This window comes from Staurois parvus, unplaced genomic scaffold (assembly GCF_062004578.1).
Source record: "Staurois parvus isolate SC_StPar_1 unplaced genomic scaffold, SC_StPar_1.0 ptg000192l, whole genome shotgun sequence".
Taxonomy (NCBI): Eukaryota; Metazoa; Chordata; class Amphibia; order Anura; family Ranidae; genus Staurois; species Staurois parvus.
The window spans coordinates 1,475,767-1,490,489 of NW_028317988.1; the positions used below are offsets into that span (position 1 = coordinate 1,475,767).

General features: G+C 42.5%; 1 protein-coding gene across 2 annotated transcripts in view; it reads right to left on the reverse strand.

Annotated features, from left to right (window-relative positions):
- RPS6KC1 (ribosomal protein S6 kinase C1) overlaps positions 1–14,723 on the reverse strand; it is a 227,383-nt gene that overhangs the window by 183,857 nt on the left and 28,803 nt on the right. For both annotated transcript variants that reach the window (XM_089677776.1, XM_089677777.1), the window contains exon 4: positions 7,797–7,912. In XM_089677776.1, the coding sequence (XP_089533902.1) occupies positions 7,797–7,912 (116 nt within the window). The remainder of the gene's footprint in view (positions 1–7,796; positions 7,913–14,723) is intronic.

Consider the following 14,723-nt stretch of genomic DNA (forward strand, 5'->3'; position numbering starts at 1 on the left):
TCTTTACTATATTTCCTAATTTGTTATCGTTTTAACCTGTTGATACTGCCAATCATTTCAATGCCACTTCATTTCCTGCAGAAGGCTGACAACTCTGCAGCACCGCTGCTGAAGTTACAGCAGCACTTTACAGCTCCCCCCCTTTCCTGTAATGTCTATGCACAGCAAGTCTCTCCCATCAGCCACATAGGAAGGTGCAGCATTAGGAGGTTGAGCAGGCACAAGAACAGTTCGTAAACAATTGTATATTTACTGTCTGATTTAACAAACATCATAGACAGGGATGTAGTGATCTACATGATCTACTATAAGGAAAATCCATCAACGAGCGGAAGATTTAATTTTCTGATCTATACCTGGATGACAGCTTTGGCTAAGCAAAAGAGAACAGCCCCATAGGGATTCTAACTTACCAGCTGCTCCGCAGTCGCTGCACCTCTGCCACTCTCTACACATGATTTTAATTCTCAAAACTGCTACTGTCTAATAACTGTGTCCTCCAAATTAGGAGCATGTGCTCAGATAATTTAACTAATCCACTGCCTGTTCATCTGCAATGCTGCAATGTCCCAGCTCTGGGTCAGACAGTACAAAGATCATCTGAATGCTATGGGCACCTAAATGCTGAGCATACACATGACAATTTGCAGGAGATTTCAACCAAAATTCAATTGGAAAAACACAAACAGATCAAGGCAATCTATCACTAACTCTTTCTTGAAGCTGTGAATTGAACAGACCTGGTAATAACAAAATTGCCTTGACCTGATCTTTATTTTTTCCGAACACCCCGGCCGCATCGGGTGCGACTTGGCATGCGATTTGCATGCCATACGACTTGCAAATCATATGCCAAGTCACACCCTATCGTCCACTATTAGAGCATCATATCGGAGCAGTTCTGACTTGGTCGGAGCCACACCGATTTCTAACGTAGTACATGCACTACTTTTGGTGCGATTTGCATAGACATCTGTGTCAGATGTCTTGCAAATCACACCTCAAATCGGCATCTCACCCAACTTCGAAATCGTTCAACTTCACTGTAAGTCGCACAATTTCAAAAATCGGCTTTGATGTGACCGGGGGGTAAATAGAAAATCTGGTTGAAATTGCTTCTAGAGACCTTGTTGCCAAATAATGTTTTTTTCAACAACCTTCCCACTATATTATGTAGTGTGTGTACACATATACATACGCACATATACATACACACACACGTATACACACGCACACATACATACACACACGTATACATACACACACACACGTATACATACACACACGTATACATACACACACAAACACAGTGACGGAAATAAAGTGTTTGATCCTCTGCTGATTTTGAATGTTCGCCCACTCACAAAGAAATGATCCCTGACATCCTTGGACAGCTCTTTGGTCTTTGCCATGGTGGAGAGTTTGGAATCTGACTGTTTGATTGCTCCTGTGGACAGGTGCCTTTCATACAGGTAACATACTGGGATTAGAAGCAGTCTCTTAAAGGGAGTGCTGCTAATCTCATTTTGTTACCTGTATGAAAGTGTCAGGGAAGAAGAATGTCGCAGTTGCGCAGCTGTGTGCATGTGCTGATGTGCACAGGCGGGCTATTTAAACCCCTGCTACAAACAGAATGGTGCCTTCTGGTCTACTACTTCCTGTTTCCTGTATCCTGACTCTTGTGATTCGCTTGCTTGATTCTGACAAACGATTGAACTCCACCTGCACTGACCCGGCTCTCCCTTTGACTATCCGCTTTCCTGCTCCTTTGTACCTGATCCGTCCGATTAATCCTGACCCAGCCTGCCTGACTATTCTACACTGCCTGTGACTATCCTTGGCTACCAGCTGACACGGTCATCCGCATCTCAGCTACACCTCTCTGCTGCATCCTGCTACCTGCATCCTGGTATTCCGGGTCTCCACCTGCCAGCTGTCACCGCAGACCCATCAGGCACTCGTGCCCCTCCCAGCACGTTACTTCCTGTCTACCCTATCAGGGGTCCGAACGGGAGTGGTAAGAGGATGCCCTCTCTCCACGTCAGGCTCCACCACCAGGTACGTTACAGAAAGACACCTGTCCACAGGAGCAATCAAACAATCAGATTCCAAACTCTCCACCATGGCAAAGACCAAAGGGCTGTCAAAGGATGTCAGGGACAAGATTGTAGAACTACACAAGGCTGGACTGGGCTACCAAACTATCGCCAAGCAGCTTGGTGAGAAGGTGACAACAGTTGGTGCAATCATTCGCAAATGGAAGAAATACAAAACAACTGTCAGTCTCCATAGGTCTGGTGCACCATGCAAGATCTCACCTCGTGGAGTGTCAATGATCATAAGAACAGTGAGGAATCATCCCAGAACTACACGTGAGGATCTTGTCAATGATCCACAGTCACCAAGAAAACAATTGGTAACACACTATGCCGACAAGGATTGAAATCCTGCAGTGCCCGCACGGTCCCTCTGCTCAAGAAAGCACATGTACAGGCCCGTCTGAAATTTTCCACTGAACATCTAAATGATGCAGAGGAAGACTGTTTGAAAGTGTTGTGGTCAGATGATACCAAAATCAAGCTCTTTGGCATCAACTCAAATTGCCATGTTTGGAGGAGGAAGAATGCTGCCTATGACCCCAAGAACACCATCTTAACTGTCAAACATGGTGGTCGAAACATTCTGCTTTGGGGGTGTTTTCTGCTAAGGGGACAGGACAACTACACTGCATCAAAGGGACGATGGACAGGGCAATGTACCGTCAAATCTTGGGTGAGAACCTTCTTCCCTCAGCCATGGCATTGAAAATGCCATACAAGAAGCCAACTATAGCAAGGGTTAACGGACTCAATTTAGAGTGCTAATTCAAGATCCTAGCAGCTGAAGGCTGTATCCAAAGAAGCTTGGACATCCACCTGGTGTGAACTGAAAATCAGACGGCAGCTTTGCAAAGCTGGGCAACAGTGGCTTGATATCAGAATGACCGGGAAACACTCACCAGTCTGGTGGAATGAGCATGTAAAAAAGATGGAGGTGTTTTATCCTTTAGTATACTTTAGTAATCTCTTGAGATGAGTTGTCTTATCCACCTGGCAATAGTGTATTTTGAAGTAGGATGTCCTTTGCGAAGCCTGACTACAGGACAAAGAGAATCCATCTGTCAGAAGCAATGGCTTTCATATAGCTCTGGCAACGTCTAGACAAAGAACAATCTCTTTGGGGTGCTTAGGAGCAGGGTGCAAAGAGGGAAAGATCATATCTTCATTAAGGTAGAACACGCCTTCCCAGCCTGTGAGGCTGAGCATCTGTTGTTGTCATATCTGAGTGTGGTAGAAATTACTTCCATGTTGTCAAGGCTGGATTAGAAATCCACCAAGATAGGGAGTTCCTCCCTGGATGGAGAGCAGCACAGAGAAATCTAGAGAAGGAGCGTGCTTGTTCTACGCCAACAAGATTTTGTGTTGCAGAGACCCGGAATGGAATTGAGTGAAGGGGATGAGGCTACAATGAGGATCAGAACTCAGGAATGTCTCTTTGAAGTCTCTTACAGAGAGGATTTTGTTTTCTGGATGGAAGACTTTTGCCTGTGCTATGTCCAGGATGAGGCCTAAGTTTTCTAGGGAAATAGAAGGTTGGAGAAGGTCCAGAAGCATATGAATAGTCCTTTGAGTGTTTGCAAATAGTTGAAAAGGAGGAGTCCTTCAGAAGAAGGTCATCTACTTAACCTTTTACCTGAATGTCTAGAATTCTTTAGAGGGCAAGCAGGGGCAAAAAGGGGTGCAAGTATGTTTGTGAACACTCTGGGTGCAGAGGATAAAATGGCAGTGCACAATTTGGAAATTTTTGTCTCCTATTACAAACTGCAGGAAGTACTGATAAGGCAGGTAAATTAAAATATGTAAATAAGCATTCCGGACATCTACTGATGCTAAGTATTTCCCTTGTGTCAGAGGGGAATAACCAACCTTGTGGTTTTTATGCACAACTTTGGATCATGAAGGTACTTGTTCAGGAATCTTGAAAAGGTTTTGGTTAGTTTGTGAGAAGAAACCAATGAGAGGGGAGAGATCTGAACTCTCCTTTGTATCCATCTGAAACCACCGATTGAACCCACAAGTCTGGGACATCTGTAAACTAGAGAGGCAAACTGTAACAGACATCCACTTTTAGCCCCCATTCATTGTGAAGAGGGTTTTGGGATGGACTTGGCAAGTTTTGTGTTCCACCAAAAGGAAAGCCTTTGGCTTTGAAGATCAAGCCTGAGGAGAGGTATGAGACATACTTCTGTTTGAGGAGGTAAAAGCCCCTGAGGAACGGAGTTTTGGAACCTTGCAGTGTGGTAAAAGGAGCTTTCCTCATGTGACATCTTTGATAGATTTGTCCATCAACGAATAGACATCCTCCTTTAAAGGGCATTAGTGTGAGGAAACCTTTTTCAGGCAGCTGCAGCTGTCCCAGCTGTTAGCCATAAGATTCTACATGTATGTTTAGAAATGAGAGCCATTCTGGAGATGTGTCAAGAGAAAGGTGTAGGGCAGCGTCTGCAAGTGTTCCATAAAGGTTCGGTCCTGGAATACAAGATCCTGCATGTTGCTCATTGCCCTAGTTAGTTCAATAAGCTATGGTCTGGCAAACAGTAATAGCAGCAATAGCTGGTTTCAGAGCTGAGCCTGTGAGGTTAAAAAGAGCCTTAAAAATAGCATCTCAAATTTTCTGTCAGCAGAATTTTCAAAACAAATGAACATCTTCTGTAGGCATAGTAAGATGCTTGTTTAAGACTAAAACATCAGGGCCTACTATCAGAACAGACTGCTTTTTCCACTGGATAGAGATCATCAATGATTCTTGGAGGAGTGAAAATCTTTTCAAGGGCAACCCAATCATCATAATTTGCCAGTTCTACTTATTCATGTGTGGGGAATGTCTTTTTAGACATAGCAGGTCTCTTAGTACCCAAAGGGTCATGGCAAGGCGGAGGAGAATCGAGTGTAACAATGCTGATGCTTTTGTGCACAGCAGATGTGAGCATATCTACTTTGGCATTCATATGGTGTGAACCCATAACATCAGGTATACGAGGGGCTGGGGATGAGAATTCTTTCACAGTCTCCTCTCACACCACATCTGGATCCTCTTAGATCCCCTCAAAGCCTGCATCCTCTAGAAGAGGCATGTCACTTTCCAACTCCAGCAGAGACAGAAGGGATGGAGAAGGAGCTTGGTGCTTTTCACCTCTAGACAGTAGTGGCTCTATCAAAGCAGCTGGTTGTCCGGGAAAGTCTGGCATAGATTAAGAATGATCTGCCTTGCTCAAATAGGCCTTTTGTTGCATGAGATAGGGGTAGAGTCGGATTCAGAGATCAGTCTTAAAACAGGGTCCTATCGAAGTGGAAGGGAAGCGTCCCTCTGTGCAGTTTAAGCATTTTTCAGACAGAGCAAAAGGTTGCCTGAGTTTTTGCCATGGTTCCCTTACACCTGTTTTCAGTCATTACTATCAGTGCAGTATTCCCTTGTGGAGTAGTCATGGAGGAGGGTGTGGGTAAGCGTGCCTGTGAAGGAGTAAACAATAACCCGGGTGTTGACTGTCCTGTAGCAAAATCCTAGAGGCAAAAGAGTGGTAGGAAGTATTCTACAAAGCAGAAGCAGTGTAGGTAGTGTGACCTATGGTGTGATGGAACACCTAGTCATCCACCTAAGAGTAAATGCTGAATGGTGGAATTTTTAATGCTAAGTTTGAAAATTTCAACGCTGTATACCTGCATGCATTTCAAACACAATTCCCGGTTCACTGATAATTTAACACAGAAAAGAATACTATTCAGGTAAACTAAAATAAATGAAGCTACAGTATTGGTTCAATACATGATAAGCCTGTTTTATCTGTCTGTGACACTGGTCCCTATAGAGGGCCCAGGCATTGCCCATCACAGGGGGTATACCCCAAGAGAGGTTTTTGGTGTCTGGGTTCCATAGGGATGTGTTGAGGTGAACACCCAAACAGGAGTCAGTGCCCAAAGCAATATTACAGGCTGTCCCCATTGTGTGGTGCCCAGTACAGCTCCCAAGGTTTTACCTCAGTTGCACTGATACAGATGGACTACTACTATTAATGTATTAGAAGACAGTGAGGAGTTGAACAAAGAATCCAAAGTAAAATATTAAACTAGTTAAAACAGAATGAGTTCTCCATAAGGGGTCCATCACCTACAGGACACTAGCAGAAAACAAGGTCTCATGAAGGGGGGTAGGGTTATAGCAGTTTGCCCAGGGAACTTTTTCAGCAAAGTTTTGCCAGTGTTCAATCTCCTGTAGGTAGCAGCCTTTAACCCAGGGTCTGTGAATATCCAGCATGTGTCATGTATTGTATGATTAAGATAAATTGTTTATGGAAAGGAAAAACAATAAATTGTTCAGCTGACAATTTCCCACCTGCTTCCTTCAATTTTAAAAGCATTTTATTGAAGCATGTTGGGAGGGAGGGTGCCATCCACCGAGTGACTTTCTGGTTGGTTCATTAGAAACCGGCTGAAATACGCTTCTTGTATGGATAGTTTTGCACTAGCTGCATTTAAGTTACTCCAGAAAAAAAAAAACATTTCCCTCTGGGTGATCTACGTACATTGCAAGGATCGTAGCAAATGTGTTGCAGATTCCTACTTTTTTTTTTATGAAGAAATAACTGTTATTGTCTATGTGCAAAATTAATGTGAACGGGAGTGATTTTATAATTCTCAAACAGCTGCTGCACCTGCAGGGCTCAAATGAGGACAGTGGCAAGTTCTGCATCCCTTTAGGCTAGGTTCACTCCTATGCAGTTTGCGTCTGATCCGATTCTGCAGTGCACATGCGTTTTTGATGCATTTTGCAGGGTTTTTTTTTCAACTTGCTGGGCAGAATAAAACGCATCAAAAAAGCACTACAAGCTTTTCTGCAGCATCTCCACTGAAATCTATAGAACCAAAAATGCAAAGTTTTGCGTTTTAAAAAAGTCCCTGATCCTTTGCAAAAACGCATCGGGTGAAAAACGCGGAGATGTTAATCTGTCCCATAGGAAATCATGTTAAATGGACTGCTGTGCATTTCTACAAAATGCAGTGCAATACGCATAGGTTTGAACCTAGACTTAGACATGATTTCCTTTTGAGAGTATCTCACCAAAAAATGAAATTTTTGTTTCAGGGGATGCACAAAATCTGACTCGTATCTTAGTGCAGACTTCTGGGTAAATCAGTGAGCCAATCACACAAACAGGAAATTACATTTCTGGAGGGCTTTTTGTACACCATCTGTGTACAAAAGGCCTCCAGGTTTCCATATTGCATTGCATTCTACGGAACATTGCAGCGCTGCAGATTGAAAAAGAAACGTAATTTTTTTTAGCACACAATTAGAAAATGACTTGTGTTGCAATTGCATACGCTATATTATTTTCTTAATTCACTTTTTTTCCCATAGAAGTGGAGTTACCCTTTAAAAATACACACCAGATGCATTAAAAAATACACTGGGGAATTTACTAAAACTGATAGAGACGGAATCTCGAGCAGCAGTGCACAGTAACCAATCAGCTTCTATCTTCAGCTTTCTCAGCTAAGCTTTAAAAACAAAAGATAGAAGCTGACTGGTTGCCATGCCCAGCTGGTCCAGATTCTGGCTGCACCATTGTATTCCCCTCGTTGGATAGATTTTTAAAGAATCTCAGACTGTTTTTATCTTTCTACAAAATGTGTATGCATGGATGATAAAGATGGATAAAAATGATATAAAATTACCACAAGCTCCCAGACAATATTTACCCTAAAGAACTCCTCCAGCTGCGAGCTGTTGTAGAGAGCCGGGATGTTGGCGGAAAATTGAAGCAAATCTTCGGCACACTGGCGTCTCTCCTCTATCACACACTCATCAAATCTCCCTAGAATACAAGAGAGTCTTGTTAGAAAGAAGAGAGAGCATGGAGACAGTGTGACACAAAGCTTGCATCATACCTTGAACTGTCTACAGAGACATCAACCCTGGCTGCAACAACCCATCTATGTACTGAGACACAATACAGACCCCTGCTTTAATCATTTACCCAATCTCAAACCAGATTCAACATCTGTCCACTGTTGTAAATGCATGAAAATTCCAGGTAGCAGAGCACAATACCAGGCTTTTCATTGTAGTTCATGCACAGCGCAGCTCACAGCACCTTCAAGTGAGAAGTACATAGAAGTCCAACATATCTTATATTAAACCTTACCCAAATAACATCCGAACCAAAAAAGGACTTTATCATTTCATTCGATATTGGATTCTATGCCTAAACATAGAGGTAACATTAATAAAATACAGATTTCTAACAAAATATATTAGTACATGGGATGCATCTCTGATATTTGTTTTTCACTTGGTTCCACTTTGTTTATTTATTTCAGGTACTTGTATAGTGCCATCAATTTACGCAGAGCTTTACATATATATTGTGCATTCACATCAGTCCCCGTACAATCTAACTGAAGTTTATTCTACTTATATTTTGTCTTTCCTGGTTTATCTCCCCTGCTTCCCTCCACCCAATCAACATGTTGTGTACATATTTTAAATAAAAACTCTGTTTTCACTGGGTCCCTATTCTTCTCCATGCAATGTAGGCAGATCATGACTGGTGGAAAGGGCTGGCAGGGTGCTGCGCATAGATTCCTGAAGACATCAAAACACCATAAATCAACACTCATCAGCTATGCTGCAAGCAATGTGCAATGCAAATATTAAATGGTCTTGATGGATGCATATCAGCCTAGAGGAGTAGGCATTCCTAGACAAGCTGCATTTGCATGTGGACTACCCTAGGTAACACCAGCATGTGTAGCTGAGCCTTCATGATTGAAATAACTGACATCCAATGAATGAAAGGGATGGGCCAGGGACAGTAAGGATGGGAAGGAAAGTGCCAGATGATGCGGGATGTCCTCTAGCCAGAAAATGAGACTTTATCTGACTTGTTGCAGCTTTTAATCCACACTGTGAGAAGCACAGTGTGCAGTGAAATCAGAGTAAGCAATTCCAGCACAGGAGAGAATCCTGTACAACTGTGGGGGCTGGATTTCCACCTTCAGTGGCCGGTTCACACCATGCCCACATCTGAATAGCACAGGAATGAGCTGTGCGTTCCTGCGCGATTCAAACTGCATGCGAAACGCACTACATTTGTGATTTGTAGCAGATATCAATAAAAAGTTGACACCCCAAAAATGTCGCAAACGCAGTCTGTTTACCTGACACCAGATCGCATGGTACTTTTGTACCATGTAATCTGGTTGCAGTGCATTTTAAAGAGTACTACATGCACTACTTCTGGTGCGGTGCGATTTTAGCCCATTCAAAATGAACAGACTGAAATTGCACAGGTACCCATAAAACCTTCCTGAGCGATTCAGAAGCGGGCATGGTGTAAACCGGCCCAAAGAAAAAACAGTCCTGACTGAGCTCATATGTACCTAAAGCAATTTTGTTTTTTTTTATTTTTAGTAGAGAAGGAAAGGATTAAAATCCTTTAGGTTTTTATTCCAGCTTTAGTCCATAGTGGAGAGATTCAACCTCTGTATTTGTCATGATGACAGTGGTTACTGAAAGTGAAGGAAAACCCAAATAATGAATTGTCACTGGAATAAGAGCAGAGAGGAACCAAAAAAATGACTAATAAATGTCTCACTCCTAATAAACGTCAGATATGAGCAAATATGAATCAACTCAATATATCCCTGAAACATATGAGATATACTACATTAGCTTAGTAATAGTCCCAAAAGAATCTTAATGATCAAATCGTAAACAATGTAATAAAAAAAACAAAAAAACAAAACAAAACAGCAGAGAGGAAACCCTCCAATGGGGGACAACTGTCTAAAGCTGGAGGAATGAAAAAAAAAAACTAACAAATTCCAGCTGGATGGAGGAATCTCTTCCTTGCTGGGACATCGTATTCTGCTGCTGCAGCCGCTGACTGAAACATTTTCCAACTAGTTCAATTGACAGAAGTCAATCTAATGATCAGCTTCTGTCAGAGACAGTCACACACTGATTGAAACTGAGCGAGTCCCTGCTGAACCAGCCAAATTTTGATCCATCTATAGCCACCTTTAGAGGGAATTTTCCTCACTTTGGAAGAATTTTCTTAGCATTCTTCTTCATAGAGAAAAAGAAAAGAAGTTCAAATAATTCAGTATATTTTCCTAAACATTAAGCGAGCCTTAAAAGTCCCTTAGGAAGAAGTCGAAAGTGACGAAACGCGTCAGGGTCGTGACGTCAGGCGCGTGACGTCAGGCGCGTGACGGCAGACGCAATACCGGAAGGAGCGGCGTGGCCATCTTTTGTTCTGATTTTGGCTGTGTCTGTACTGGAAGATGGACAGTTCATTTTTCTAATGTAAGATGCTAATAAAATGTATGTATTATCTTTATATACTACACTGAGTTATCCTTTCTACCTTATGAGGAACGGAAGAGATTGAAAGCGGATACATCTACAGGGAGGAAGGGAATATCACCTTGGAGTGTTTATATACCTATTATATAGGTAACAACTGAGAGAGGGTAATTGTATGTTATCCTACTAAAGTGTGGAACCACCGGTTTGAACACAATTTCACAGAGTGTGTTTTTTTATGTGATTTGTTTTATCACGAGTGGAAAAGTCACAGATTGATTATGATTAATTTTATAATGAAGTTTTGGTTATTTCACTGAGTGCGGTGTAATTTTTGATCACTTTTTATAGGAGTGCATTTGATATATATATATATTTTTTATTATTATTAGTAAACTTGTATGTATTCTTTACAACTAAGGGTAATGCACTATATGTAGTTTCCCTTATTTTGAGGTATTCGGGATATTTGCATGATTTGGAAGATGGAAAACTGAATTTGTGGACTATTTGTGTTGTGGACCTTTTTTGGACTTACTTTGGATATTTATTGCATACTGGGTGTGAAAAGAAAAGGTGTTTTGTGTGAGCCTTAAAAGACTTTCAGGGTTTTGTGTTTTTTAGCTATACATGTAAACCTCAGATTGATGTACACCATATAAAGCAGATGATGCTTACATTATAGTTACTAGACATAATCTGCAATTATATATACACATGGGGATAGCAAAATTTCCTCATTAAATGCAAGTATACACGTGATCTACCTCCTACTTTGCAGTGCTACACAATTGTTTTCCCTTTAGTGATCCTCAGTCTAAAGCTGGCCATAGACGGATCAAAATTCAGCCGGTTAGCAGGAACTGGATACATTTCGGTCCATCTATAGGCAGGCTGAATCTACTGAAAAACTTCAGTACAACCAACCTATTGGATTTTTTTCATACAATCACTTCCGGTAGCTATAACCACCACCAGTGATCATTGTGTTCTGCCAGCAGGGAAGGCAAAAGCACTGTGGGAGGGATTCCCCCATCAACACTGAATGTGTTGATGGGGGAATTGAGTGATTTTCTTTCCTGAAACCTGTGGTTGCAGAAAATAATATTGCCTAATGCATGGCCTGCCTTAGAGTCCACTGACTCAATGAAAACAATGCACTGCTTGTAGGTCTGAGATCCTATTTTTTATTTGTATTATTATACATGATTTATATAGTGCCAAAAGTACAATTACAATACAGTTCAATACAGAAGGAATAGGAGGGCCCAGCTCATGCAGCTTACAATCTATCTGTTCAAATTTTGGCCAGTTCTTAAAGTGGAACTGCACTGCATCTGAGCCTCATAACCCAAAAATGCTATTTCATTAATTTTTAATATTCTAAGCAAACTCACCCATCCATCCATGTCTCCATGCTTTATTTTGCTGGGAAATCACTTTTGAAAAACACCCCCCTAGCATTTATGACCGTGGTGGTCATCTTGAGTAAGGGCAGATGGTTCATGTAGCATTTCCTTCCTGGAATCCATCTGCCCTTAGTTCAGGCATGCAGGCAGAAGGGTGTGCTTAGCTGCAAAAACCCCACCCACCCTCCTGAAGACACCTGGGATGGATAACATAATTTGCCTAGGCATGGAAACCAAGAAGTAACTGAAGTTAAAAAAAAAAAAAGTTAAAACAAGTAAATATGATTTACTTTTCTATCCATTTACTAAAGTTAACAGCAATAGGATTTAAAACAGTCCATGTTGACTGAGAGAGTGATTGTCAGGGCTCCCAGGTATGACCAGAGGTGTGTGACTGATGCAGGGAAACGCAGACTTCAGATATGTGATAAACAATACAATTTATTAACACTAACCATACAAACATAAACGCAGTGCAATACTAAACATAATACAGTGCAAACAAACCAAACCACCCACAGATAACAGTACATACAAGCAAGCGTCGTCAGGCAGGCCGGGTCAATATCAATTGGGCAGGTAGGTACAGGAGGAGCAAGCAGAGAATGGTCGGGGTCACAGGCCAGGTTCAGCAGGTAGCAAGCAGCGTAGTACAGAGGGTCAGGCAGAGGGATGGTCAGGGTCACAAGCCAGAGATCAAAACAGGTAACAAGCAGCGTAGTGCAGAGGGACAGAAACAGGATGCAGGACAGATACAGGGCCCAGGACAAACACAACACCAAGGCAGAGTCTGTGGGTCTGGCCATCCCTTAAATACCCCAGCATCATCAGTTCCAGGTGTTAGCTGGCTGAAAGGTTGAGTCTCTGATTGCTGGGAGCACCCGCTGGCCAGCCCTGGTACTGCAGATCAAAAGGCAGGTGAGTCCCACCATTGCTGGCCAGTCCATTCCTAACAGTGATGTTCCACTTTAATGGCAGAAACTCGCTCAGTGGTTGGATCTATAAGCCACCTCCCACCTGATATTTCTTGACTGAAAAATCAAAGGAGCCGGGAGAAAAATAGTCAGCCAAGCAGCTTCTGCATAGAATCAGATACAGCCACTGTTTAGGTATTTGGATATTTGCTGGGGCCGACTGTCAAAATGCAGTAGCCATAGTGGGGGATTCATTCATCTGCGCTGCTAATGTAGATGAAGGAAATGGAATACGGAAAAAGTCTATATGTGTAGTGCCAGCTTTAAAGTGGACCTGTGCTTTCCCATGAATATCATGAGTGTTCACTTAACTGCTGCCCTCCTTAGCTGCACCTGCTCACCACCTTGATTGGTACCTGATGGTTAGTGGAGGCCAGTGGCTGTCAGTGACAGTGTGATCTCACAGCTAGCAGTGTGCATACCTGTGCACTCCTAGAGAACACAGAGTCAGCTTCTCTCAGCACAGAGCATCAAGCACACTGCAATAATCCTCTCTATAGGTACTTACAGAAACTGCACCACTATTATTAAAATATTTATTAATATTATACAGGATTTATATAGTGCCAACAGTTTGCTCAGTGCTTTACAATATGAGGGCAAACAGTACAGTTACAATTCAATACAGGAGGAATCAGAGGGCCCTGCTTGTTACCGCTTACAATCTAAAATCGGAGGGTCCATTGATACAAAAAGGTAATAACTAGGTAAGAACTAGATTGTAAGCTCGAAAGAGCAGGGCCCTCGAACCCCTCGTGTATTGTACTGTTACTGTCTTGTCTCATGTTCTGTCCCCCTTGCTACTGTACAGCGCTGAGCAAACCCATTGGTGCTATATAAATACTGTATAATAATAACTGTGGGGGATTAGCTGATGGAGAAAATACATGTACAGTTGTTAGGTGGAGGCAGGATATGCTTCTCTGAAGAGAGGTTTTCAGGGATCACCTAAAAGTGGACAGAGCAGGAGACAGTCAGACAGATTGGGGTAGGGAATTCCACAGGATGGGAGAGGCTCAGGAGAAGCTCAAGCATGGGAGGAGGTGACAAAGGAACTAGAGAGCAGGAGGTCTTGGGAGCAACAAAGAGAACGATTAGGTTGGTATTTTGAGACCAGGTTGGTGATGTAGCTGGTGCGAGTTGTGGATGGCTTTGTAAGTTGTTAGTATTTTGAATTTAATTTGTTGGGTGAGTGGCTGCCAATGCAGGGATTGGCAGAGAGGGGCGGCAGACACTGAACGATTGGTAAAGTGGATGAGCCTGGCAGCATTCATGATGGACTGGAGGGGGGATAGCCTATGTAATGGTAAGCCAATGAGGAGGGAGTTACAGCAGTCAAGGCGAGAGATAACCTGGGAGTGAATTAGCTTTGCGGTGTCATTGGTTAGGAAGGGTCATATTTTGAAGATATTGCAGAGTTTGAGACGTCCAATTCTCCTAAAACCACAAATTCCAGCATGATTCCCACTGAAGGTAACCACAGACAGAATGATTTTCTTGTTTTTTTTTATACCTGTAGAAACTGACTGGCTGTGTGTACCCTGGGCTGTAAACAGGGGAAGTGTGCAGTGGAGTGACACAAGAGATAAGAGGGGGATTCTTATACAAAATAAATAACTCTGGGAATCCACACAGTGAGCATGGATAAGCAAACAGAACAGCATGGGGCATGTTATTACATACATGTTTATGCCTGATGTATAGATGTGACAAGCAGATATTACTGCCCACCATGGCTGGCCATAGAGAGAGCAGGTTGTGGAGATAGAAAAGGATCTGTTATCACAGCTCCACAAACTGAGCCCTGTGTTTGTTTCCTGGCTGGGAGAGCAATGGGAGAGAAGGGAAAACAAGAGGACGCTTTCCCAAGGGGCTCCTTAGTGTGATGTGATCACAGCCATTCTCCATTGACACTCTGGCCTCTTGTTTTCAA